Below are 24,447 nucleotides of genomic sequence, written 5' to 3'. Positions count from 1 at the left end.
GTTATTCAAATGAATATATCTTTTTAGTTGAGATTCCTATTGGGGTCAAACTGATTTCATTTGAAAGGTTATTCGCTGGACTTATAGCTGCGATTCGATTTAGTCGATACAAGCCGTTCTTCTCGTACAGACATGAAAATGAAATTATAAACCGTGCAATCATTTAAAGTTGAAATGTTCAAAGTGGCTGTACTTTTTTTGAAACGGTTCGGAAAGATCGCTTGTTGTTCACCATACTTGAAATTTAGTGTACTTTCCCGAAATGAATATCTTGTTTTGCCCCTTTCTGCCCCGAAGTATGAAAAAAGGTGATTTTTCATGATAATCTGAAGGAGACGCATGGTAGCCTTTGACTACCCAGGGTTCGTAACATAATTTATAGATGTGTCTTATCATTATCAACAATTGAAAAAATGTGTATTCTGCTAAAAAATTCACCGCACCTAATTTTTTTTAAATTAATTTTCGGAAATAGTGCACTTTATATTCGTAAATGTTGAATTTTCGAACCACCCTAAGTACCAAAATTTTTAGGTTATAAAAAAACAAAAAAAAAACAACAAATATGAATTCAGCGTCACAAAATTACCCTAATGTGAAGTTTTCATCAAATTCGGACCACTTTTGAGGTTTTGTCCAACTTTTGTATGGAAGGTGATCACTGTGCGACGTAGCAAGGCGTGTTTCAATCAACATCTTAAGGAGGATAAGGGTTTCAGGGTGAAACAAAAACACCTTTTTTGCGATTTTTTTGTATCTCTTTAGGTTAGGAATCGGTGTTTCAGTCTGTTGTTTAATAAAGAACTCCTGTATGTTCTCTTCTTCCGACGTTTCGGTCCTTATTGGACCTTTCTCAAGGAATCGAAATTTTGGTGTTCTCTTGTCGGCTAGATCTTGCTAAACGCATAGCCGTCAGGTTCTGCCTAAGTTTCTGGTTTCGGCTTATGAAACCCCTCGTCGCGCGAAAACTGTTTATATCAGCGATTGATTTTGGTGTTGTGCTGTCTTGCCTTTTAAAATGACGTGAATCATCGATTCCTATCTTCTACTTGTCAAACCTATTTCAAAAATACCCTTGTGGTTACGGTTATATAAAATTTTACCTAACTGGAAGTCGCTATCTCAGATTATAAAATGGCACACAATAACTATTTTCATCGTCTGCTCGTCAAGCGCGTTTCAAAAATGCCCATTATTATTAGGGATGTTGTGTATATTATTCAACCGGAAGTCGCCATCTTAGATTTTGAATTGACGCCAAACTTTAATTTTTATCATCTACTAGCTAATATTCGTCGCGCGTTGCTGTGACTTTCAATGAAATTGAAGTAAAATTCCGTAGAGCCATCTGACGGGTAGATAATCCCCAACTAATAGCACACAAACACGCTCCATAACAAATGTCTACTACGCATAAATTTTTACGGCAATCGGTTAAGCCGTTTGGGAATCCATAAAATACATATATACAAACATTGAGGTTTATATATATGAAATCCGTTTCAAAAATATTCATATTGTTAGGGTTATCGAGAATATTTCTCAACCGGAAGTCGCCATCTTGGCTTTCAAAAAGGTTCCAATAGTCCAGTTTCATCATCTACTTGTCAAGCCCGTTAAAAAATAAAATTTTTGTTGGGGTTATATTGCTCAACCAACGAATTTTTAATAAAAATGTGAAACAAACTTTTTACGAACAATTCCCAAATAACGAACACCTTTTTTACCCACCGAAGTACGATGGGTAATGAACTAAAAATTAGACATCAGACGATTATAAAAACCCGGGCCTTGGTATCTAGCGGGGGAATTAAATAGATCAAATGTGTGTTGGGGTGATCAGCTGCCGTTGTGTGTGATTCCTCGCTTTGCAGGCAGGGTACGATCACCGTCGCCAGTGGGATAATCATATGTTCTTTCTGGGATGTCACCATACCCAGGGATAGCATAAGGGTTAGTGCATTGGGCCGGAGTCTCAAAGGTTGCGGGTTCGAGTCTCGCCTCTGGGTGGTGAATTTTTTTCACATGATTGCTTAGCTTCACTCACCATTTCCGATCGTTTTTTTCCCCGTTGGATACCACCAGTCCTAATAAAATTTACTTACTCTATGTTTGTTTAGTAAATGGAGGTTCCAGTGTAATTAGCATAGAAAATATCGTGATATAATAAATGTAGTAAATAAGCTGGAATTATTTCGGCAAAGCAGTTTTTGAGTTATAGAAACAACTAAGTTGTGTTTATTCAAACGTTTCAATGCAGGCTTCCTAGGACTGTTCAGAACCGCCATAGTAAATAACATCGGAACGACCGAATTATAAGCACCGAATTCAATTTTCATCGCTAAACTAAAATGTCAAAAATATTCACTACACGTGTACAACTCACCAGCTACGTTTGATGATCGTATATGGTTAAGGCTCCGAAAATGGCAACGACACGCGAAATTTTTTTTATCAAATTTTGCGTTAAACTGATTGTTTTCCATATGTATATACCCACTAATATTAAAAAATAAGAATGGGGAGCCCAGAAAAAATTCCATGTCTGTCATCTATAAAAGTTTGCTGATGCTACTTGCATTACCTGAAAATGACTAAAAGACTAAACTTTTTGCCTGGAACTACATTTTTCCATAGTAGTCTAATCGTAGATAAATTGAAAAATTGATATGAATATGGATAAATGCTTATTTTCAATTGTGAAGTAATGGAAACCATATAACTTGTAACGTGATATATCAAAAATTAGAAAAAGTTTTGTGGACCACACAAAAAGCATGCATACAATGTCTAACCTATATTTTTTATTACTACTTTGAGTCTACTGTTTGAAATTGTATTGTGAAAACCTTAAAGTTTTATTCACTTTTGAGAAAACACAGTTGATCTTATGTAACGTGACAGATGTTTTCTGCTGTGAAGCAATTCCATCAAGTTTGATTCAATTACGTCAAAAATGGTGACCATCTTCGATTCTGATGAAACCTTTTATGTTTCATCTTTATGGGAGACTAAGTATCTTGCATTATTAAAAAACATTTTTTATTCAAGAGTAATATTTAAAAAGGGCGTATCAGATCTGAATGCACTACTTTCAAAATATATTGTTCGAAAATCGCCATTAGTGCAGCAAAACTATATGATGGCGAGTTCTATGAATATTTTTGGTGAATTTTTTCAATAAGAAAACAAAAAAATTGTTTTGTTAACAAAACCTAAAAACTGAAGAAACTGTAATTACATTATTAGGAAGTTATTAGCAAGGAAGTATTTTCAACTTCAAATAGGCTTCTAAATTTTCTAGTATTTGCCAGTCACAAATATAATTTTCTTATACAATACTAATACTAAATATAATTTAGAAGAATAATGCTCTTAAGAAAAAAATTCCGAAATATTTTGATTTTTTTCTTCAACAAAAAAATCTAGAAGTGAAAATACGTCTTTTTAATAAATAACTCACAGATACCAAACGCAAAAACATAACACGTTTAAAATCTAATTGCAAATAAAAAATGTTTAAAATAACAATAAAAGGTTTTGACATATTTCAAAAATTCTTTTGATTTTTAAATTTTAATTTTTTTTTCTTTAAATAATTTAGTTATAAAATGTATTTAAAAATGGTTTTTCAATTCAAAATTCTCATGAAAAATTGTGCTTCAACATGCAGATGTTTTTAAGTTATTTAACATTTTTTTCGACATAATATATTGCTTCGTGAAAATACGACCTTTTCATAAGTTATTCATGTTTATTCATCAAAACCAATATATTTTTGTAAATGAACATGAAATTTCCCGTTAATACTCAGTTCCCAGATCAAGGATGATTTGTGCACGACTGTCTCGATATGCTTGCTGTAATAAAAATATAGAACTGTAACGTGACAGATTCTGGTTGTAACGTGACAGATCATTGAGAATACTCCATAAAATCGAAAACAAAGTTTTTCTTCGGGAAAACTATATTTCAAACTCTTCCTTGTTTTCCAAGCTTCATCTTAAAACTGTGTTCATGCAAATTTGGGGGCCAACGGAACAGACTTTTTCAATTTAGTCGGACAACCTCCAAACTCACTGCGAAAATTGTGTAACGTGATAGACGTATTAAAATGACAATAACACGAAAACCGTTCATGATAGAAAATATGCGGTTTAGTGACCTTAATAATGTGCAGTTGGGATAGAATCTGATTTTATTGTTTTTGCTGACTTGTCTTATGAAATATGCGTAAAAATGTAACGTGGCAGACAGAAGCCTTGACGTTTTGACGTAGGACTCTGTCTTTTTTTTCGATGTTTTTGCACATATCGCCCAACAATTCTCATAAGAAATGAATCTAATGGATAAATCGATAGATATTTTGTATTTACATAATTTCGGAAATTTAAAAAAAATGTTCGTAATGCATAATGAAAATAACAACTATTTAGAACAAAATACTGATAGAAAACATTAAAAACTTTATATTACCATTACTTTTCTATGATACCCGCACGATGCCATGACTGTCGTCTCAAGGGAACTCCCAGAACATCGACGATAGGCAAAACGGTTGTTGCTACTGTTACATTCCTCTTTGAAATGTGTACCTCCTGGATGAATTAACCTCATTCCTGTGAGCTCTACCAGTTTTCTGTCATTCCACTTCACGTCACTGCCTTTTGCGAATGACCGAATGCGAATTGGATTGTAAAAGTCGTCGGTCATACCGAGAGCGAGCAGCAACAGGGCAATTTATCTACGTAAATTACGATCACCGCTAGGCTGTCAATCCACAGAATGAACCTCATGTGCCAACAACCACTCGAGCAGCTCCCTGACTGGCTGATAACTACGATATTAGCTCGAACCTGGTGTCAGTCATGGACCACCGGAGCTTTTATGCTGTACCAACGCCACTACCGGTATGCGCGGTTATCCTACACGGTGACGAAGTATGCAAAACAGGCCCTCCTGCCGAAGCTTATAAAGCCAATTCGACGCATGATGACTTCGAAAACATGTCCGGATGTATAAACAAGGACCACAGGGTGAATCCATTATAGATGTACACCAAACCGGCATAAATTAAATTTCAGAACTTTCGGGTCGCCATCCTGGTCCCGCTACAGCCGATGTGTGGAAGGTATGAAGTCAAAATGCGACGCTGATGCCTTCCCCGTCCCGGTCGTCAGTCAGCGCAGCGGTGTCACAACACGAAAGCACTTGACGATGCCGATATGGGAAGTAATATTACCTCCCCACGTGTCTAGGACACACATTCACGGATAAAGTCAAACCTACTACGTATTCTCTCCACGTAATTACGTTTCGGGGATATCACACCGTCTAGTTTGGTTTCTGCTGAATTATAAATAGAGCAACACATCCCTGTCGGCTTCTTGTCCACATCCAAATAGACTCCTGTCAATCACGTAGTCCCTTTCCGGCTGCTATCACATTCGCCGACAACAGTGCCATTAGAACGGACCGTCCATAGCACCGACCATCCGTCAGGACTATCACCAGTAACGGCAACTGAATTTAACTTATCGATCAGCGCAAATGACTTCGACGTAAAACTTGCCATTCCGTGAAAACAGTTCTCCGGGCTAGCTAGCAGCTAATCTTTCGATATCGATCCACCACCACTCTATAGTTAGTTCACTTCACCAACGACAACGATGCTTTTTTCCACCTCAGCGAATTCCGCCAGCATCCGTTCGGTTGAAGCGAGCGAGGAAAAAAAACAGCAAATGAACGAACCGTCCAAGGGCGGGGGAGGGGGGGAGTGTGGCCTTTCTTTCTCATTTGGTAATCCCGCAGTGAGAAGAAAAATTATTACTCGGTGGCAAAAGTTCGGCAGCGAGCTGTGGGTGTCGAGGGAAAGAGGTAAAAAGCTCAACTTTATCTTTCCACCGTCCCCAGTGCAATGCAAACGGTGGTCACGACTACGCGGAAATGACCAACCGTCGGAAAAGGGAGAAAAACGGAAGCGTTAATCCTTTACACAAAATCGTAGCTTCGAGGAAATTCTCTTTCTCGCTTGGGACTCCGGTCTCCGCCAGGAGCTACTATAATCCAATAAAAACGAGCCCTAATTAGGTGACTTAGTGCGACCGTTTGACCACCACCACCAGCAGCAGCACTAGCAGCAACAGCAGCAATTCTCACAGGGGTTTTTTCGCCGGAAATGGCTTGCAGGACAAAGAAAAATTGGTTACGTGAGCGATTCAGATGCGATAAAGGGAGCGGGTGTTTCTATCGAACGTTTCGATGGTGAAAGCGAATCTACCACGTGATTGTTACCTGTGCGATTAACTGATCAGGAAAATGATAGAATTACAAATTACTGAATTTGTACAACGTGATAATTTTTGGTTTGTATCTAATTTAACCTTCTCATCCCACATGAACAAAAAAAAGTTCATAAAGTTTAACAGATTTTATTCTTTTTTTGTTGTATAGATGGTGCTTCTCTCACTCCAAAAAAGATATTTTGATTGTCTCAACGAATTAGGATATACAGCCTCTTGTCCGGCATTGATGTCAAATCTAGATCTGCCGAAAAATTGCTACACGTTCTACTCATTGGACCAACGTTGAATACGCTATCGAAGTTAGTCATCTATTCAAAACTTCAAATAAACGACATGCTATTCATCGTACAAGTGCTTGTTTAAAACTCTCCGCTGCAGACCTCTTGAAAGCGGAAACCACTTGACACGCCCGAAAAACATAAGCCTTCAAATTTTCCAAAATTGTTCCCCCCAACTGACAGTATTCTGGGGTAAGTGAAAGTGTCTGCTGTACGTTTGTGGAAACCACTTCATCACGCCTATTCAGGTCATTTTCAGATACCCTGCCCCACTCTGGGGAACGGGCAAAGAAGCAACTTTTTTTTGCCTACCAGCCAGGACCGACCAAAATACTGAAGATGACACTTTCCGGGCTGACTTTATGGCAAACATAGTCTACACGTCAAAACTTTGTGTTTCCTCCCGAGTAAATTCTATGTTTCATTCAACAAGCTTACCAAACTTTTAGCATACATGCACAGTTCTGGTCACTAGCAGCAACGATCGGCCGGAAATAGACACGGATTGTGAATGTTAATATACATTTGAGTTTCTACTTTTTACCGCATGCCCGGTTCCATTCCCCGGCTAGAATGTTTAGCCTGTGATAACAGGGAGGAAGAAAATTGGAGAGATGCAAAAATATCGCCACCTTTGTCGTTGGTAGCCAGCTTGTTGGAAAGGTACCGAGAGGAAGATGGAAAAATGGCAATACAGCCGCCGAGAAGAGCTTATCAAAATTCAAGCGGTGTAACGGTAATAATAATAGGGGCGTAAATGTTCGGTTCTAATGGGCAACTAGCGGCCACTTTTCTGTGTAGCGCGTAATAATTCGGAAATTGGAAAACATGACGAAGCTTATTATGGAGGCTAATAACTGTTTGGTACATCAAGAATAGCGTTGTACCATATTCATTTGATTGAATATAATTCATTTTAAAATGAATTGTACTCAATACACTAAACAGCTTGTATTTATAGATACAGTGATGGTGGAACTTTACAAAAATGGTACGAATTTTATGAAAACTATACTGCTTGACAAATATTGCTTCATTCTGAGCAATGAACATACACTGCATTTCCGGTGTTAGATTTCCAATACCGAAATAAAACGAAACATGCTAGAATCGTTGCCGGCAGCGTTGCCAAGTATTTTGAATCGAAATCTGTAACTTTCGAAAAAAAATCTGGCATATGATAGCTACTTCCATGCTTAAAATTTTTGTTTTATTGTTTGCAAGTTCGTCGAATTTTGTCGAGATGGTCAGTTATCACCCCTTCAACATAGTTATCAACAGCAGATGTTTAAAAACATTTCATCCATCAGTGGAAGCGAAACCAAAGAATAGATACTTTAACCTTCAATTTAGGTAGTTTTTTCACCCGTACTTATTACGGTTGTTGACGGCCCCGGTGGTTGAGTGGTAAATGTGACCGCCATTCATTCTAATTGGCCTGGGTTCAATTCCAGCCGAGATCGTTGAGATTTTTTTGAGGTGAAAAAATCTGTGTTCACGTCTTCCTTCGGAAGGGAAGTATAGCCGTTGGTCCCCGATCCATGAGTTGATGGATCGATATCTAGTCCAGATAGTAGAGTCACCTCTCTGGCGTCGGTAAAGAAGAAAGAATCCAACTTCTATACATACTAACAAATATCCTCCTCCCGTGATACTTGTGGAGTGCACAGTAGTATATACGGCCTCTAGCAAAAGCAAGTATCGGACCAACCATTCCTTCCCTTTCCTTTCGCGATCTACGTTCGGGCCCGGCCGGCGCACAGAGGAATAACTAGAACAAATTCCTTGCCAATAACCAAAATATTTTTTTTCTATTTGTTGTTCGACTGTGATGATTTCTGCTTAATGATTGGCTTTCTAAGTCTTGTATATGTTTTCTATTTTTGGTCACCGTTGGTAAATGCTATCGTTTTTTATTGATATTTTTCGGTGATTATATTAAAAAACTCTTACTGTTGACGTTTCAGCTTACTCGATTATAATTTCAGCCATCTTCAGAACTTTACAATAAAAATACAAAAAAATACAATAAATTTTACAGATCACAATTTACGTTAAAAACGATCACGACTTACATTTAACCCCATTCGCCTCTTGCTATCGCTGGGGGAAACAAATTTAAACTAAACCTACAGCGTCGTTGCCAGCGTCGTTGCTCCCTCGTCTCCTGTGAATTGCTGCGTTGATCGTAGCTTGTTGAGAAGTCCATTATACGTGCTAGAGAAGCCAGCTGCGTCACGTTGAAGATTCACAGCTCTCTCCTCTCGCAGCTTGATGTGGAGAACCTCAACGCAGCAATTCACAGGAGACGAGGGAGCAACGACGCTGGCAACGACGCTGTAGGTTTAGTTTAAATTTGTTTCCCCCAGCGATAGCAAGAGGCGAATGGGGTTAAATGTAAGTCGTGATCGTTTTTAACGTAAATTGTGATCTGTAAAATTTATTGTATTTTTTTGTATTTTTATTGTAAAGTTCTGAAGATGGCTGAAATTATAATCGAGTAAGCTGAAACGTCAACAGTAAGAGTTTTTTAATATAATCACCGAAAAATATCAATAAAAAACGATAGCAAGTCTTGTATATATAAACAGGCCCGTTGAGAGGGGGGGAGGGTCAGCCAGGGCAATTGCCCTGGGGCCCAGGTCGTATTTGGGGGCCCGTGTTTTTACCCGGTAGATGGGCGAACACGTCCGGTATTCATAGAACAGCAATGAAAATATCAATAGTAATATCTTTGTAATCATTCGTCTTATTAACCCTTTCATGTCCAACTTTTTTCTAGTGCATGTAGGGTTTCAAAACTATTTTGCCTTGAAAACGGTGGGGTCAAGAAACTCGAAAAACCTTTTTTCATAAAGGTAGGTTCTTTCCTTGCAGTGTTAGAAGCTGCTCAATTTTTACCTTCCAATGCTCAGTACAATTCTCCTAGAGTATTTAAAATGGTCCAACTGCGTGGAAAACGTAGCCAAAAATAGTCTAAATTGACAAGTTTTATCAGTTTTCACTAATATTGCAACATAACGAAGTTATATGAAAAAATCATTTTCCGTCGTAAACGTAAACGGTCCCTGGCAGTACTGCTCCATCGCAGTTCAATCAGACTAATTGCAATAACTTCAGTTCTAGAGCTGACCCTTATAACTGTTAATACTCAAATGAAAGCCAATAACCACATTTATTAGCCTTACTTGTTTTTGTGATCAAATCTTGCCTCAATCAAAAAATATAGCTGTTTAAAAACGTTGTTGTCCACAAACAACATGGGCATGAATTGGTTAAATTATATGATTAAAGCGACGAATTTCGCGCCAAATCGCGTTCAGAGTTGGCATCACCCTCTCAGATTTTAATGAAACTTTCAGCACATGGAGACTTTGTCACAAAAAGCCAGTTTGTATACTTTGTTTTATTCCAAAAATGATCTAGACTGTCTTTTGAAAAGGGTCAAACTTTTTTAACCAATTTTTTTCAAATGGTTATAATCTAAAAATTATAAATCCTACAAAAAATGTTGTAGGAGTGATTTTCACAAAATTAGTCAAATTTTTGTCGTGACTAACGACTTACCTTTCAATATAGGGGCCCCTTTTCAAAATTTCGGAAGAAAAATGATGTAAGATTTTGAACGCTTATATCTTTTGTTGTACTGAATGGATTTAATCAATTTCTTCGGCATTTTGTCGAAAATATTTGTACCAATGTCGTATTAAATTTTGGAATATGTAGGACATTCATTATCAACGGAAAAATAGTGTTTTGAAAAATCTTTCGAAAACGACTCAGAAAAGTGAAAATTTTCAGCCCATCCCGCACAGAGCCGTCAAAATGGTGCAGCAAATGAACAATAAAATAATGAAAAGTTTATATATAGGTCCACTACATGTTTGTTCCTATGATTATTCGTATTGGGTTGCTAGACGAGAGCAGTTGGTGGGGGAAAGCCGGCATATTAGTTTTGGTTAAGCCATTAGAAGCCGGACGGAAAGGAAAGGCTCATGCACGCCACGAGAACGAGCGAGAAAGCGATAGTAGTGCATATTAGCGAAAGCGTTACGTACATTTTGAACCTTAATAACTTTTCTTCTACTAAACGGATTGCCAATCTTGTTTCATAAATCGGAAGGAAAACGTTCAACGCTTGCTACCGATACGTTTGTTTGCTATATAAAATTTGTTTAAATAGTTCAAAAACTACTTTAAATGAGAATCAACATTAATGATAAAACCTATAAATAGGGGTGTCGCACCTTTTTCTCAACGCCAGACGTGTGTAAGACGCAGTGCATAACAGACGTGCGTGGTCGTGAGAAGCTGCATCGGACGACCAATCAAATCGGCTACCACCGTAGAGAAGAAAAACGTTGGTGGCGGTGAGAAGGCCAAAAAGCCAAACGCTAAGAAACGCAGTCACTGAAAAGGCGGTAGTAGCTTCCACTAAAAATGCCACCAAAATATCGAAGGCTGCAAAGCGTACTTATTCGGTGTGAGCTGCGAAAGGGGAAAGATGTATGTACGCAGTAAAAACAATCGTCGGCAAGGTTTGAATTGTTTCAAAAGATTCTCGTCTTGTATCAACATAGTTATCTACAAACCGTCCTTATTAGGACGAATGGAAAAAGAATTTAATTAGAAAGTTTCTTTTATTAACTAGTACTAAGTTTGCGCTTGTTAATTCTCTACTTTTACCAGTGAACCATAAGAAAATGTTTTTCTAATCTACAAACTCGAAGGTTTTTGCAAATCCTTCCAAGAAAATCAGTGAATGTCGCAACTCTGCCACTAAGCGAAAGCTACACCAAAACGAATGATGAAAAGATGGGTTGGTAATGTATATAACATAACTGGGGTGTCGTGACCACACTTCGAAGTTATTTCAAATCTTGCAAAGCATAAATTGACATAATTTCAATGATTGTTCCTTTTTGAATGAAATGACAAATTTTCAGGTCAACGCGGCAATAACTTTGCAATTTATAGAACAATTTTATATTTTTAGTTATCATATATTAACTGTCATCTCTTCCAAACAACTTAACCCTCTGCTGCCAACCACGTGGTTTTGCAGGGTTAAGGAGAATCATTGTAAAATGTCCAATACATGATTTTATGTTGTTACCTCCACTAAAACCACTTCAGAACACTCCCACCTGTCATACATGTATAAATTTTACATTGTCTGCTTGTTGAAATCATTAAATGAAATTATTGACCTGTATTCAACGCGGAGAACTCGGTAATAAAATTGTTTTGCTGATTATACTAACGAACGGGATCCCCAGGAAAATTTCGCTGAGCCCGGTGAATCGAACTTAATGCGTAAAATTTAGCCATTTGAAAGAGATACAAGCAGAATTTTAAGAATATGATCATCGCGGTTATGTCCCGGACATTACCCGCCCCTAGTTTTTCGCTAAGCGTGTTCATTTCTGTACGGAAAAGATTCCGATGGTTGTTTCGAGAGATTTTAACATTGATATTTCAAAGCAAGAAAATTGTTCATTTCATGAATGAATGTCTCAACGAGCTTAGAATCCAGCGCATCCCCTATCAACGCAGACGCCAACAACAAAGGTTCTTTTCAGAACCACCATAATTATTATAAAGAATAACTTGAAACATTCTCACATATTTCATTGAGTATCGTTCGATTTGAACTTGTAATCAAACGAGTAGTCACGACACTCCGGTTATGTCCTAGACATTACCCACCCATCTTTTTTTAATAAAAATATTAAAAAAAAATCGTCATCGACTTCTACACTGAAAAAAATCGATTTTAAAAATTTAAAGTCGATGTGCAAAAAAACCCCTTTTTTGATTTGGATGAAATTTTGATGTAGGTATTTATAATCATCTCAGAATCCAATAAAACTCAGTTTGTGAGAATATATTGTCTAATTTAGCAACTAATAATATTTTTATTAAGGGGTTACATACCTTTTCATTTTTCATAAAATCGACAAATTTTTTATTACTTTATCTGAAAGTACCACTTTTCGAGAATGTTTTCCTAAATTTTTATAGAGATCTGAGCAATAGATCGAAAGTTACTACGCCCTTCCAAGCGCCCTTCGTCTACCAAGGGCAGTGGTAATTCGAAATTTTAAACTCGATTATCTCGAAATTTCGTTTTACTACAAATGGTTTTTCCGTGATCACGATTGCCGAAAATCTACTCAATCGATTTTCTTATTTTTTTTTAATTGATCGTAATTATTTTTTCTCGCACTTTAACGATTCCTTTTTTATGCATCAATTTTTGTTTCATGGATAAGATTTTTTTAATAATTTTTTAGAGCTTAAAACAGCGCTTTTTTACTAAAATATTTACGTGCTTGAATGCAGGAAACAACTATTATGTATTCAACTAATCGTTAAGGTACGAGGAATGCTCATATACTAATGAATTTTTTTGAGTTTTGGTATTTTAGATGATCTGTTGGTCTTCAATCGTGATAACATATGTCTTAAAACTATCTTCATGCATGCTATTTTGTATTATTTCTATGCAATGAAAATATTTTTGGTTTATCTTCTGAATTAGAATACCTTTTCGTCTCTACTTTTCCACCAGGACTAGGCACAAAACTGTGGAATTTCTGAGTATCAGATATTATTTTGGCATTATTATACAATTCTTCGAGTACTGCTGACATTTTGTTGTACTGTTCAATGAATATGTAGCAGAAAATAAATTTTTAATATTTTTATCAGTTTGCTCAATTGCCCAGTTATATAACTCTCGGGGAGTTGTGGTATTTTCATAGTCGCGAGCAAGACTGGCTCCTTTCGCCATTCGCTTCAGAGTGCCACCAATAGCATCACAGGGTCCTTTTCCATGGGATGTTGCAAAAAATGCCATTCTGCACCTAATTCATACTTTGACTGGAATCTACACAAGCTTGCGAAGTTTTTCTTATTGTTGTATTGTGCTGCTGCTCCATCAGACATAGAATAAATTTTAGAAAAGTTTGTCAATTGTTTCATAAAATTTATCATTTTTGAGAGGAATAAATGAACTGCAATCTTCCAGTCATCTAGTCTTTCAGTCTTCATTCATGTTTGTTATGAATATATACCAAATTCGTTACTGATACTTTTTGCATGTATCAGGTAACTATTAGTTGGGAAATTCGATTCTGAGATGATTATGACTTTCATTGGTTTACTTTTCGATAAAAATACACTGAAGAAAAAAAATCAGTTTGGACAAGGAAAAGTTTTTTTCAAATAACTTTTTTTCCTTGAAATTTTGACAGTACGTAGGGAACATAATTACCTATCTTGAAACAAAATTTCATCTAAATCAAAAATGGTTTTTTTTGTAAATCGACTTTAAATTTTTAAAATCGATTTTTTTAGTGTAGGAGTCAATGAAGAATTTTTTCAATATTTTTATTAAAAGAATTGACTAGTTTCGTGAAAATCACTCCTACAACTTTTTTTTGGTAGAATTTGTCATTTTTAGACTATAGCCATTTGAAAAAAAAGTTTGGCCCTTTTCAAAAGACTATCTAGATCATTTTTGGAAAAACAAAGTATGCAAAGTGGCTTTTTGTGACAAAGTTCTCATGTGCAGAAAGTTTCATTGAAATCTGAGAGGCTGCTGCCAACATTTGTTCGAGTTGGCGAGAAATTCGTTAGGCGTAAAAAATAAAAACTTTATTTGATAGTTGACATTTGTTAAAACAAACGTTCTTAAGGGAATACTTTGTGTACAAGTTAAAAAAAACAAGTTTTGTTACTTGAATACACTACGAAATATTGAGAAGCCAATTCAAAGTATGTTCGAAGAAAGCAATAGAACGTCAAACAGGGATGCGAGCGCACGGACAAACGCATCCGTCCTCTTCTACGTTCTCTTCTTTGCTGGTTGTGCTGGTTGTTGGCGTGGAGATACTGGGCGTGATTGTTGTTGAGTGAATATTTGTTCCTTTCAGAGCCGTAGATATTGATTTTGTAGCCGTTTGTGGTTTGGCATAACATAACGGTGTGCTGTTTACGGTTATAACAGGTGGGCTGTTTGTTCTTTTGCACAAAGTTTTTGGGTGGTGTAGTGTCTTTTTGCAGAATTCGTGCATAGGAATATTTCATGGGTGCATAATCAGTAATCAGTGTAGTCTGATGAAACGTTCCATTTTCGGTTGATCCGCCTAAAATGGTTACGTATGCAGGAGTTGGTTTGTACGGAAGCATTCTCACCATAAGAACAACGTCAGGGACATCCGGGAAAATGCGAAGTTTCAGCTGTTAAAAAAGCACTTCTCCGTATCTTGACATAAATTTGTTAATCACGATGTCAGGGGTGTGTGGAGATAATTCATGTAAGCGTATCTCTGCACGTTTAATAATTGTTTCACTTCTCGAGTAGCTGATCTTACAGGACATTTCCAAAAATCAATAGCAACACAATTCGTGTGCAGTAGTTTTTACCGTGTAACTATAGCGGAAAGATTTTTCGTTTCTACTCCGGGCGAGATGAGAGGATAGACTGAGCTGAACTAACCCTTGAATAAAACGGTTATTTTTTATATTTTTGTATTGTTATAGCACGTACTAGTATTTTCCCTCTAAAAATACATTGTGTTGAGATAGAACGGTGATTTTGGGTCTCACCAAAGATGCGTGTGATGTCTATAAGACCCAATTATAATTTGCGAAATAAAGAAATCAAATAAGTTCAGCTCATGCAACAGCAGCAGTGCTCAATTGCCTACTGTACTCACAGTTGTTTTATTTGCGTCTGATTACTGTGTTCTGTGTCTAAATTGTTGTCGCGTCCCACATATTCTCACAGCTTACTTATGAAAATAGAAAATCTTTTTGATTTGATAATTTTAAGAATTTTGAGCTGCATCTGCTACCTTCTCATTTTGCTTACAACAAAAGCCAAAAACTGCTCCACCGCTACCAGCAAATAAATCAATCCATGTATCGCTTTGTTTGCACAGTAGAAGCAAAATATCATGTTCCAAGCTACTGTGTCGAAAAAAATGAGTGACGATTACAAGCAGAAAGTGGCCTATTGCGGTCAAAATATATTCCTATTTACTTTTCGAGACGTTCCTTAAGATGTATTGTTAAAAGTACAAATGAAGCTAAAGATGGCCAATGTTTACACCATACAATTTCACCATGTTAGACATAACCTGCTGATTATGTTCCAGACCATCAATGGAACAGAAGCGTTTGTTTCGCGAAACAAAATATATCCGCTCACTGTTAACATACAAATTCTAAGTCCCTCCGTGGGTTGGAAGTATTATTCCTGCTATTGTAGCACCTGCAGATCCTATTTTCCTTACCCGTAACCTTACCACTTCCCCAATCATTCCTATCAGGGAAATGATGAAAAAACGATACATGGCAAGGCACAGATCTCCGATCTACATGGGGAATGTGCCATTTGAGCCAGACGCTACTGATTCCTGACAGTATGCCAAAAAACTTCAAGGAAATATCCCAGGATTGTAAAGTTCTTCACTTTTCAAAGCAACTATGTTTTTTTGGATTTCTTACAAAACAATCCTAGTAGAAAGAATTTTCTAGCATTTATCGTGTGTCAAAGATATTTGGGAATGACAATTAGTTTAAACGGATCAATACTGGCAATTTGTTCGTACACACAGCAAAAAACCACCATCATATATCAGACTCCGGCACACATTTCATGAAACGCACAGTAAAAATCATTAGAGTTGATAAGCCAATCCATTCGATTACTTGACGATATCGCTTTGATGCAGACAAGCTAAGAGAAATTGATCGGAATCGTTGAACAAAAACCTATTACTTCAATATCATAAGGAAACTGTCTAAATCACCACGTAATTCCGGGAATCTTGTCCAGTAGAAAACATGATGTAAATACTAATAAATACCAAAAGATAAGAAAGAATATTACCCCTTTGGAAATTCTCTTTAAGCGAGCAGCCGCTGCTGGTGCTCAAAGACGATTTCGCTAGCACTTCTGAACGTGGTACAGCGGACTAGCACCACTCCCGGAAGGTAAACGGTAAAACAAGTCAATCCCAGGTGCAGGGCGTATTATTTAATTTTCCTCATGGCACCGACGACAGCAAGCATCCTCTTTGCGTAGTAAACATAATCTCTTCTTATTATCCGACACGATCCCAACAATTAACAAAACTCTGTTTCTCATTAAAACTAATCCAGCTCTCCCGTTTGTTTTTCCTCCATTTCAGATCATGTGCGGGAGTTCCAGTGCGGGAAGTTCTACTACCGAACGTTCTACCTGGACGAGGAACGGGACTCTCTTTACGTGGGAGCAATGTAAGTAATACCTACAACTTCGGAAATGCACACCATCAATATTTATTCTCACTTGGGCAAACCCCCCCTCCCTTTGTCAGCACTGTGCTCCACCGCAGTTGCCATTGTTGTTTCCACCGCACCGCCACCTCCGACCGAGCGACCGACCGACCACACACATGTAATATTCCCAGTACCACCCGTCGGTGACGGTGTGCCCAAAGTTATCCCGAATTGAAAAGGATTGTAAAAATTTTAATTACATGAAATAATTAATCCGCTTTGTTGTAGTTATAAGTAGGTTTTTCGGTAGGGGGAGAAGGAAAGCAGCCTGGAGGCGACAAATGTACATTCTCTACCGCCGGGTGTCTCTCTATCAAACCTAGTTGTTTAGCTCATGTAAATTTTCTGTCTCATAATGCTTCGCAGCAGCTTTTGTCGGTTCGTGTCCCATTATGGGGAATGTTTGTGTATTGACGGGTGAGGTGGGATAAAGTGTGGTAATTGTTTTTTGAAATCTTTCAATGACAGTTTATACAGAAACTAATTTCAATAAAACGTGAAACTTCACTAATAGCTGAAGGTGGACTATCGTGAGTTTAAATTAATAATAAATCACGGCTCATTTTGTCCCGACTTACCCTTCGCCCATACGTTTGTGTGTCGTACTGAATAATTAGCAAGTAATATGAAATCAGATTTAAATAATCCTAGAACACAGTTTGTCTTTTCCCCTGATTCCGCTGTCGCAGTTTTGTTCTGTGGTGGTGGGAACGACAAGGATGTCGCACATGCATAAGGGAAGTTGTAGTTTTCGCTGGGTTGAACGAAGAGTAATGTAGTTGGGGTAGTAGTAGTTCATAAGCTGAGCTAGGAAAACATGTCTCGTTCGAAATAAAGCGAAAACTTAGTGCGGTGCGATTAAATTTAATTAAAATTTGGACGGAATATATCATTTACAGACCGGTATGGCAGACAGTTGATGAAAATTTGGGGAAATGAAAACGGAACGGTAGAATCAATTGCGCCTGCAACAATAGTGCAAGCTATGCAGTGCACAATGAATCAACATATACCTAATTAGAAATTTCTTAGAATTTTGAAACGAATCGAACAAGTCTAGATGGAAATATTGCAGCATGGAAATAAACAACAGTTCGACACTGTTCGACAAAAACAGTGTTATATTTCTTCTTAGCGGAGAAAAATTCATGTAAAAACTATTTTTGCTTTACTAAAGTACTATCAATCACAAAAATAGCCAACAAAATGGATTAGTGGACATTTGAGAACTGAGTTGAATGAGGTAATTAAAATTTTTATAGAAGTTCGCGTCCTTAAGTTGTGCACCTTTTAAGACAAATGTTTAAGAACAGTTTTTGGCGATGAGGGTCACACCTTTTTGAAGTTGTTCGCTTTTGGGGTTCAGTATCGTCTAAGAAATTTTATAACATAATGCAGCGCATCATTTGAAAACATAATTTTAATACCCCTAGAAGTGATCATAGAGAAGCAACTCGTCAAAAACAATATTGAGACTTTTGGTGTCTTCGGTAAACTTATTGAGAAACAACTTTGATGAAGACAAAATATTTTTGTGTTTGCAGCATATCGAGATATAGAACATGATTTTTAGACATTTCATTAAATCTCTTTTTCTTTAATATAGCTTCTTTATAGTAAGTATTAGAAGCTCATGCTGTGGATCCAAATGTGTGTTATGTTGGTCTAAAACAACTTTGCAGAAGGTCAAAAAATGAAAGAGTTGTCGTTAAGCATTAATATTAGAAAAACTTGCTTCAAAGTTTTTTTTCGCATATAAACCTTATACATCTCGCTACCATGAATTCACAGAGCATACATGTCTTCAACAACGTTGATTTTGATGCCATTCTCAATAAATTTACTAAAGACACCAAAGCTCGAAATAGTGCTTTTTAAAAAGTTGATTCTGCATTATTATTTCCAGAGAGATTCATCATTAAAATTATTTCTTTAAGAGTCCATTATATTATCAAACTTCTTCGAAGATACTAAGCCTGGAAACTTGTCGGTTTCAATATTATGTGATAATAATGCGATCACAGCACACTGTCGAATTGGTTCAAACTAGTGACTAGTGGCGACTGAATATTGTTTAATGCTTGTTGTTCTGTCGATATGCTTACGAAAGTCAATGCAGTGCTGGTAGGAATGAAAACGCTAATCAATACCAGCTCTCAGGTTGAGATTCTGATAAGGGACAAGGTTTGGAACACTCATTTAATGAACACAAAATCGACTGAACAACCTAAATTAAAAGTCAAAAGGGTTCCGTAAAGCATCCAGGACTGCCTTTAGATCATTTGTAGCCCCTTAGCACCATTGAACTATGGGATTCCTCAGGTGACTAGGACAAAGCATCACATCAGATATCATGTGTCAATTTATGGTTTCTAAAATGGAACTTTTTGACTGACAATTGAAACCATAAGAATACGTTTGAAGAGCAGAAATAAGCGTTGTAACTTTCTTAACAGCATCCATATAAGAAGTTGTGCAGTTAGCCCTAGGCCAAGAAGGAAGAATGATGAAGTATGGCGGGTTTAAGCTAAATACACCGTTCGAACTCCCTTTGGCTGGGCAGCAAAGAACTCTTCTTTCTTCGTGATTTTTTTAAAACTCTTTTCGTAAACATCCGCTCAGCATATATTACAGGCTACCATATTTTAATATATGCCAATCCTCATTGACAGGTGGGTGAACGTAAATATTTGAGATGTCTATCGTTGAAGTATTTTTCTATTTGATTTGATGCAATATTTATATTCTGTAAATTAGATAAATTTTCTTCATATAAAATTGAACATACAAGTGAACCATCATTCAACCATGCAAACATAATAAAGTTCAGCTCCCACATCGCAATTATTTGATATCCTATCGCAAACTTAGAAAACGACTTGGAGTACTCACTACGGTTCCGAGAGCGCTTGATAATTCATCGCCAGAAATAACTTCGATGACGCAGAAAAATAAGAACAAACGATTGACCAGGAAATATCTGGTCTGGGAAGCAATCTGTAATTGCGGCATACGCAGGTCAGATTTATCTCACAACCGGGATTGTGAACCAGGAAACTTATCTCGACGAGGACCATCAAAAACTTCGTTTACTTTTTTATGCAGTACTGTGGTTTTATGAAGTTTAAAGCCATATTTGAAGCATAAAATTCAAACTGAGGTATGTAAAAGTTGTTAAAAAGAACCTTTGGCATAAAAAATGGATAAACTAACCGGTTTTTACTCGACTTTAAATGTCTAATGTATCGATGTACGGATAAACAAAATCTTTGTATCGTATCTTCGTGCACTATATAATCGTACCCCGATTACAATGAAATAACAAGATTATAACAGATTGAATTGTTAGAAATTAGGTCTCGTTAGTAGCTAAAGTAACAAAAAATATAACAAGTAACAACGCGAGACAGAATTTTGAAATATTTTTGTTATGTGTTTCTGATCGGGACACTACCATGAAATCCACGCACAGATGAATAGTACTAAAACTGTATTCTCGAATTCCCGTTCGTCATTGATCATCTTTTTGAAAGCTGCTTTGGTATTTGTGAACAAAGGGTTCAGACAACGGGCGCCATCTGCTAAACAGAACACGGGAGAGTATCTTATAAACGGTATCGAAAATCGTTATGGCTCGATAGTTAAAACACTCGAGTTTACGGCCCTTCTTGAAGATCCTGCATTTGAGGCCATCTAACCACTTCGAGTGAATTTAATCTTCCACCTTCATCTCGTTTGATACGAGCCAGCTCGCCAACTCAAGCGTACCCAAGTAACCATAAGCATTAAGCCATTGCACTATATTGGCTATACATTTGCACTAATGTTGCATTGAAATTCCATTATAGCATTAACAACGCAATAAAGCTCTATATTACCATCAGTAATGCATAACTGCACAGCCGACATATAGCTTTATAGCTTGCTCTATATACGTATATAAAGCTGATATAACGCGTACATGCTTCAAGGATCTTTAAAGCATGTAAGCTTTACAAGTGCATTTAATGTCATTATAGAGCAAATAAAAAGCTGATATAATGCTATTGTAATGCTGTGGGTTTATTTATTATGCAACCCTTCTTGAAGATTATATTCGGCATATTTCATTTCAATCGAACATATGCAATATAGTCCAGGAAGCAAACGCAGCGCACTTACTGTGAAGGACGAGGCAAGGTACCTCAGTTCGAGACTTACTAAAGGTAATTTTAGTAAACATTCATATCATGTGAGAACGAAAACCCATTAAGGATATTCAGTACAATGCATTAGAACAGAGTCAATTACGGTTTTAAACAGAATATTTTATTTGAAATTTTTTCCTTTTTGCTCATCATACCGAAAGGAAACATAAGAAATGGTTTTAAAACTATGGCGGACAATGACAACCAACTGAAGCTTTATAATAGCATTAGTAGTGCCAATATAAGGCTTTCAAATTTGACATTTGTACGCTTTTGCTATATAATACCATTAGTACTGCAGAAACGAGCTGTCAATCTCTGCACAGTAATAGCACTATATTTCGCCTTTTCTGGCATAATATCAGCATTATATAAGTATTTAGGACTTCACGGCTTTTTATGACAGCTTTATATGTGGATCTAAAGCAGATATTAGGCTACGTTATAATGCTTATTGGTTACTTGGGTAGTACCGTCAGAGCAGAGAGTTACATCAAACATCTTTTCTCTGCCAGCTCGTGCAAATGTTGGACGAATTCCTATGTTAAGTATCCACAGAATTGTACTATTTAAGTATTCCATCAATTCGGTGCCTCTCAAATTGATATCTGGGTTGCCCCCAAATTATGTGGTGGGCATTTTCATCACCACCGATTATGAAGGGTAACCCATATCTGCTGCAGTTTGACACAACCCTTTTGAGATTACTAGAAGGTGATGGTTCATTATGCGCAAAATATGCCGATAGACGCATTTTTTGTTTATATTATCATATATTATTCTGTGTCGGTCGTTGATCATTACTGGTATCGTGGTGCTTTTCCTACTGATGATGTGGCTCATTTTGTTAAATTTTAGCGGTTCAAATTCTCTCTGCATACGCTATTTTTTAACGTGTTCATGTTTCTTACACCGATTTAATTTTGTCTCGGTTCCTCTCAGTTCACTATATTGATCCATGTTCTAATGTGTGGCCACTGCAAGCATTCGGTTCCTTGCCAGGATTGATAGTCATTTCGTGCATCGCTATAGGCGAACTGGTATCTTCATGTTGCTGTTCAATAAGTGCTGATAATGAATTGTGTAGTGCTGTGATCGAGTCTGGTTAAAGCAGCACAAATTAATCTTCGGCATAAACGTACAGCAACTATGAATCTATTCCGTTTTGTACAGGAAGGAAAAGTTTCCGTAGCTTTGGTTCAAGAACCGTATTTCCATAAAGGAAACTTCTACGATGGAAAGCTACTTAACCCCGTCCTCGTAGCTTTTTAAAAAAAATGGTATAACAAGCCCACGTGAAATGCTTCGTGCATGTCTACTTGGGAATAGTGATATTGACGCATGTCTTATATTCTTCCTCACAACTCGTAATATTTGTGCTGTCACGGTCAATATGACTGTTGATAACATAAATAAGAAAATGCGTCTATTGGCATATTTGGTGCATAATGAACCATAACCTTCTAATAATCTCAAAAGGGTTGTGTCAAACTGCAGCAGATATGGGTTACCCTTCATAATCGGTGGTGATGTAAATGCCCACCACATAACTCAGGTATGAATTTGAGAAGCACCGAATTGATGGAATATACTTAAATAGTTCAATTCTGCAGATACCTAATGTAGGAAATCGTCCTACATTTGCACGAGCTGGCAGAGAAGAGGTGTTAGATGTAACTCTCTGCTACTACTCTGCTAGATGTACTACGCATGAATTGACAAACTGGCTCGTGCCGAACGAGCTCGAACCGTCGTTATTTGATCATAAGTACATCGTCTTTGCTCATTTAAGCGTCTCACTAGATATCGTCACATATCGTAATCCCAGACGGGCTTGGCGACTAGGTTTCATAGGTATTTTCCAACGACTGAACCTCCAAGTGACTTGGATGAGCTCGTGGATAAAACAAACTCACTTATAGTTGCAGCATTCCAAAAGGCTTGTCCGCTTGGAGTTATGCGTGCTTCTGGAGAAACACCTTGGTAGAATAGCGAACTTGTTCGACTTAAACCGTTATGTAGAAGAGCTTGGAATCGCAGACACAGGGACGGGTCGGAGCAGCGATGCCATCCTTCCAGTTTAAACTGGATTCTTCCAGTTTTTTTTACAACATCCAGTCAAACAGACAATCGAGAAAATCTTTTTTTTTAAATTTAAGCCAGTTTTATTCAGTTTTTTTTAATCTTCATTTATTTAGTTTTTTTCTCACAAATTGTAACTTAATTCAAAGAATAAGATTTTAATCTACTGTAACCTGAATTCTTTTTATACTACTCCTGAGTAAAACGGTTCGAAAATGTACATTTTGATTCGATTTCAAATGAATTTTACTTAAACAAAAAAAGTGGCAGTACATTGTGTCAAATATTTTGATGAACATTTGTTGATTTTTCAGGTAGTTGCTATAGTGGTATCGTAAGAAATGGTCTTAAATTTAGGTTTTTGTGGATGTGCAGATTGAAACCTTCAAAACTGTAAACTTCGACTGTAACTATTTTATTTCTTTTTTGAATTTGGACAACAATATCAGAAAAACCGACTCAATTTTTCAGTTAAAGTTATGGAACATACGTGTAAACTTAAAATTACGTTCATTGAATCGTTGACATTACAAGGTAAAGTAGGTTTTTTCGAGCATCCAGGTTTTTTCTAGTTTTTTTTCCAGAATGGTTCCAGTTTTTTTGAAAAAAAATGTTGGTAACGCTGGGTCGAAGGAATTTAAGTTCGTTTGTAAAGCATACATCGATCCTCTGAGAGAAGTGGTTAGAAAAACTTCTACACAAATGTCTTAAATCACAAAGAGGATAATTTTTAAAAAAGTTTTTACTTGTAGTCTTGCAACAGGATTTATTCCATTGGCGTGGCGGGAAATAACTGTTAAATTCATTTCCAAAAGTGGTCGCGTCCCTTATGAAAAGGTAAAGATCAGTCTGACTTCCTCCCTTCTCAAATCAGTGGAACGTTTAATCGACCACTGGACCATGGAGTACCTTCATATATCACGAACTGGATACACGCAATGCTTAGCAACCGACAGCTGTGTCCATCGTTTAGACAAGTAGCGATAAAGAAACTGAGTACCTGCGGATGCCTTCAAGATGGTGTGCTGTCATCACTTCTATGGAACTTTGTCGCCGATGATTAACATATAATGATCACCGGTATTTGCATTAACACGCTTTTTGATTTGATGCAACAAGCCTTATGTGTTGTGGAGCAATGGTGTCTTCTCGTTGGACTATCAGTTAATCCAAGCTCGTCTATTGCAATTCTTTGACTTTGAAATTATTATCGCAGATCATGTTATGCACGTTGGGGTAATTCTTGACTCAAAACATAAT

General features: G+C 37.0%; 1 protein-coding gene across 2 annotated transcripts in view; it reads left to right on the top strand.

The window, feature by feature from the left end:
- Positions 1-24,447, top strand: part of LOC131693140 (semaphorin-2A) — a 326,263-nt gene that overhangs the window by 164,815 nt on the left and 137,001 nt on the right. For both annotated transcript variants that reach the window (XM_058980723.1, XM_058980722.1), the window contains exon 3: positions 16,789-16,876. In XM_058980723.1, coding sequence (XP_058836706.1) covers positions 16,789-16,876 — 88 coding nt within the window. The remainder of the gene's footprint in view (positions 1-16,788; positions 16,877-24,447) is intronic.

Source organism: Topomyia yanbarensis, chromosome 3, assembly GCF_030247195.1.
Source record: "Topomyia yanbarensis strain Yona2022 chromosome 3, ASM3024719v1, whole genome shotgun sequence".
NCBI lineage: Eukaryota > Metazoa > Arthropoda > Insecta > Diptera > Culicidae > Topomyia > Topomyia yanbarensis.
The sequence above is the reverse complement of the archived record's forward strand: the minus strand, read 5'-3'. Positions and strand labels throughout refer to the sequence as shown.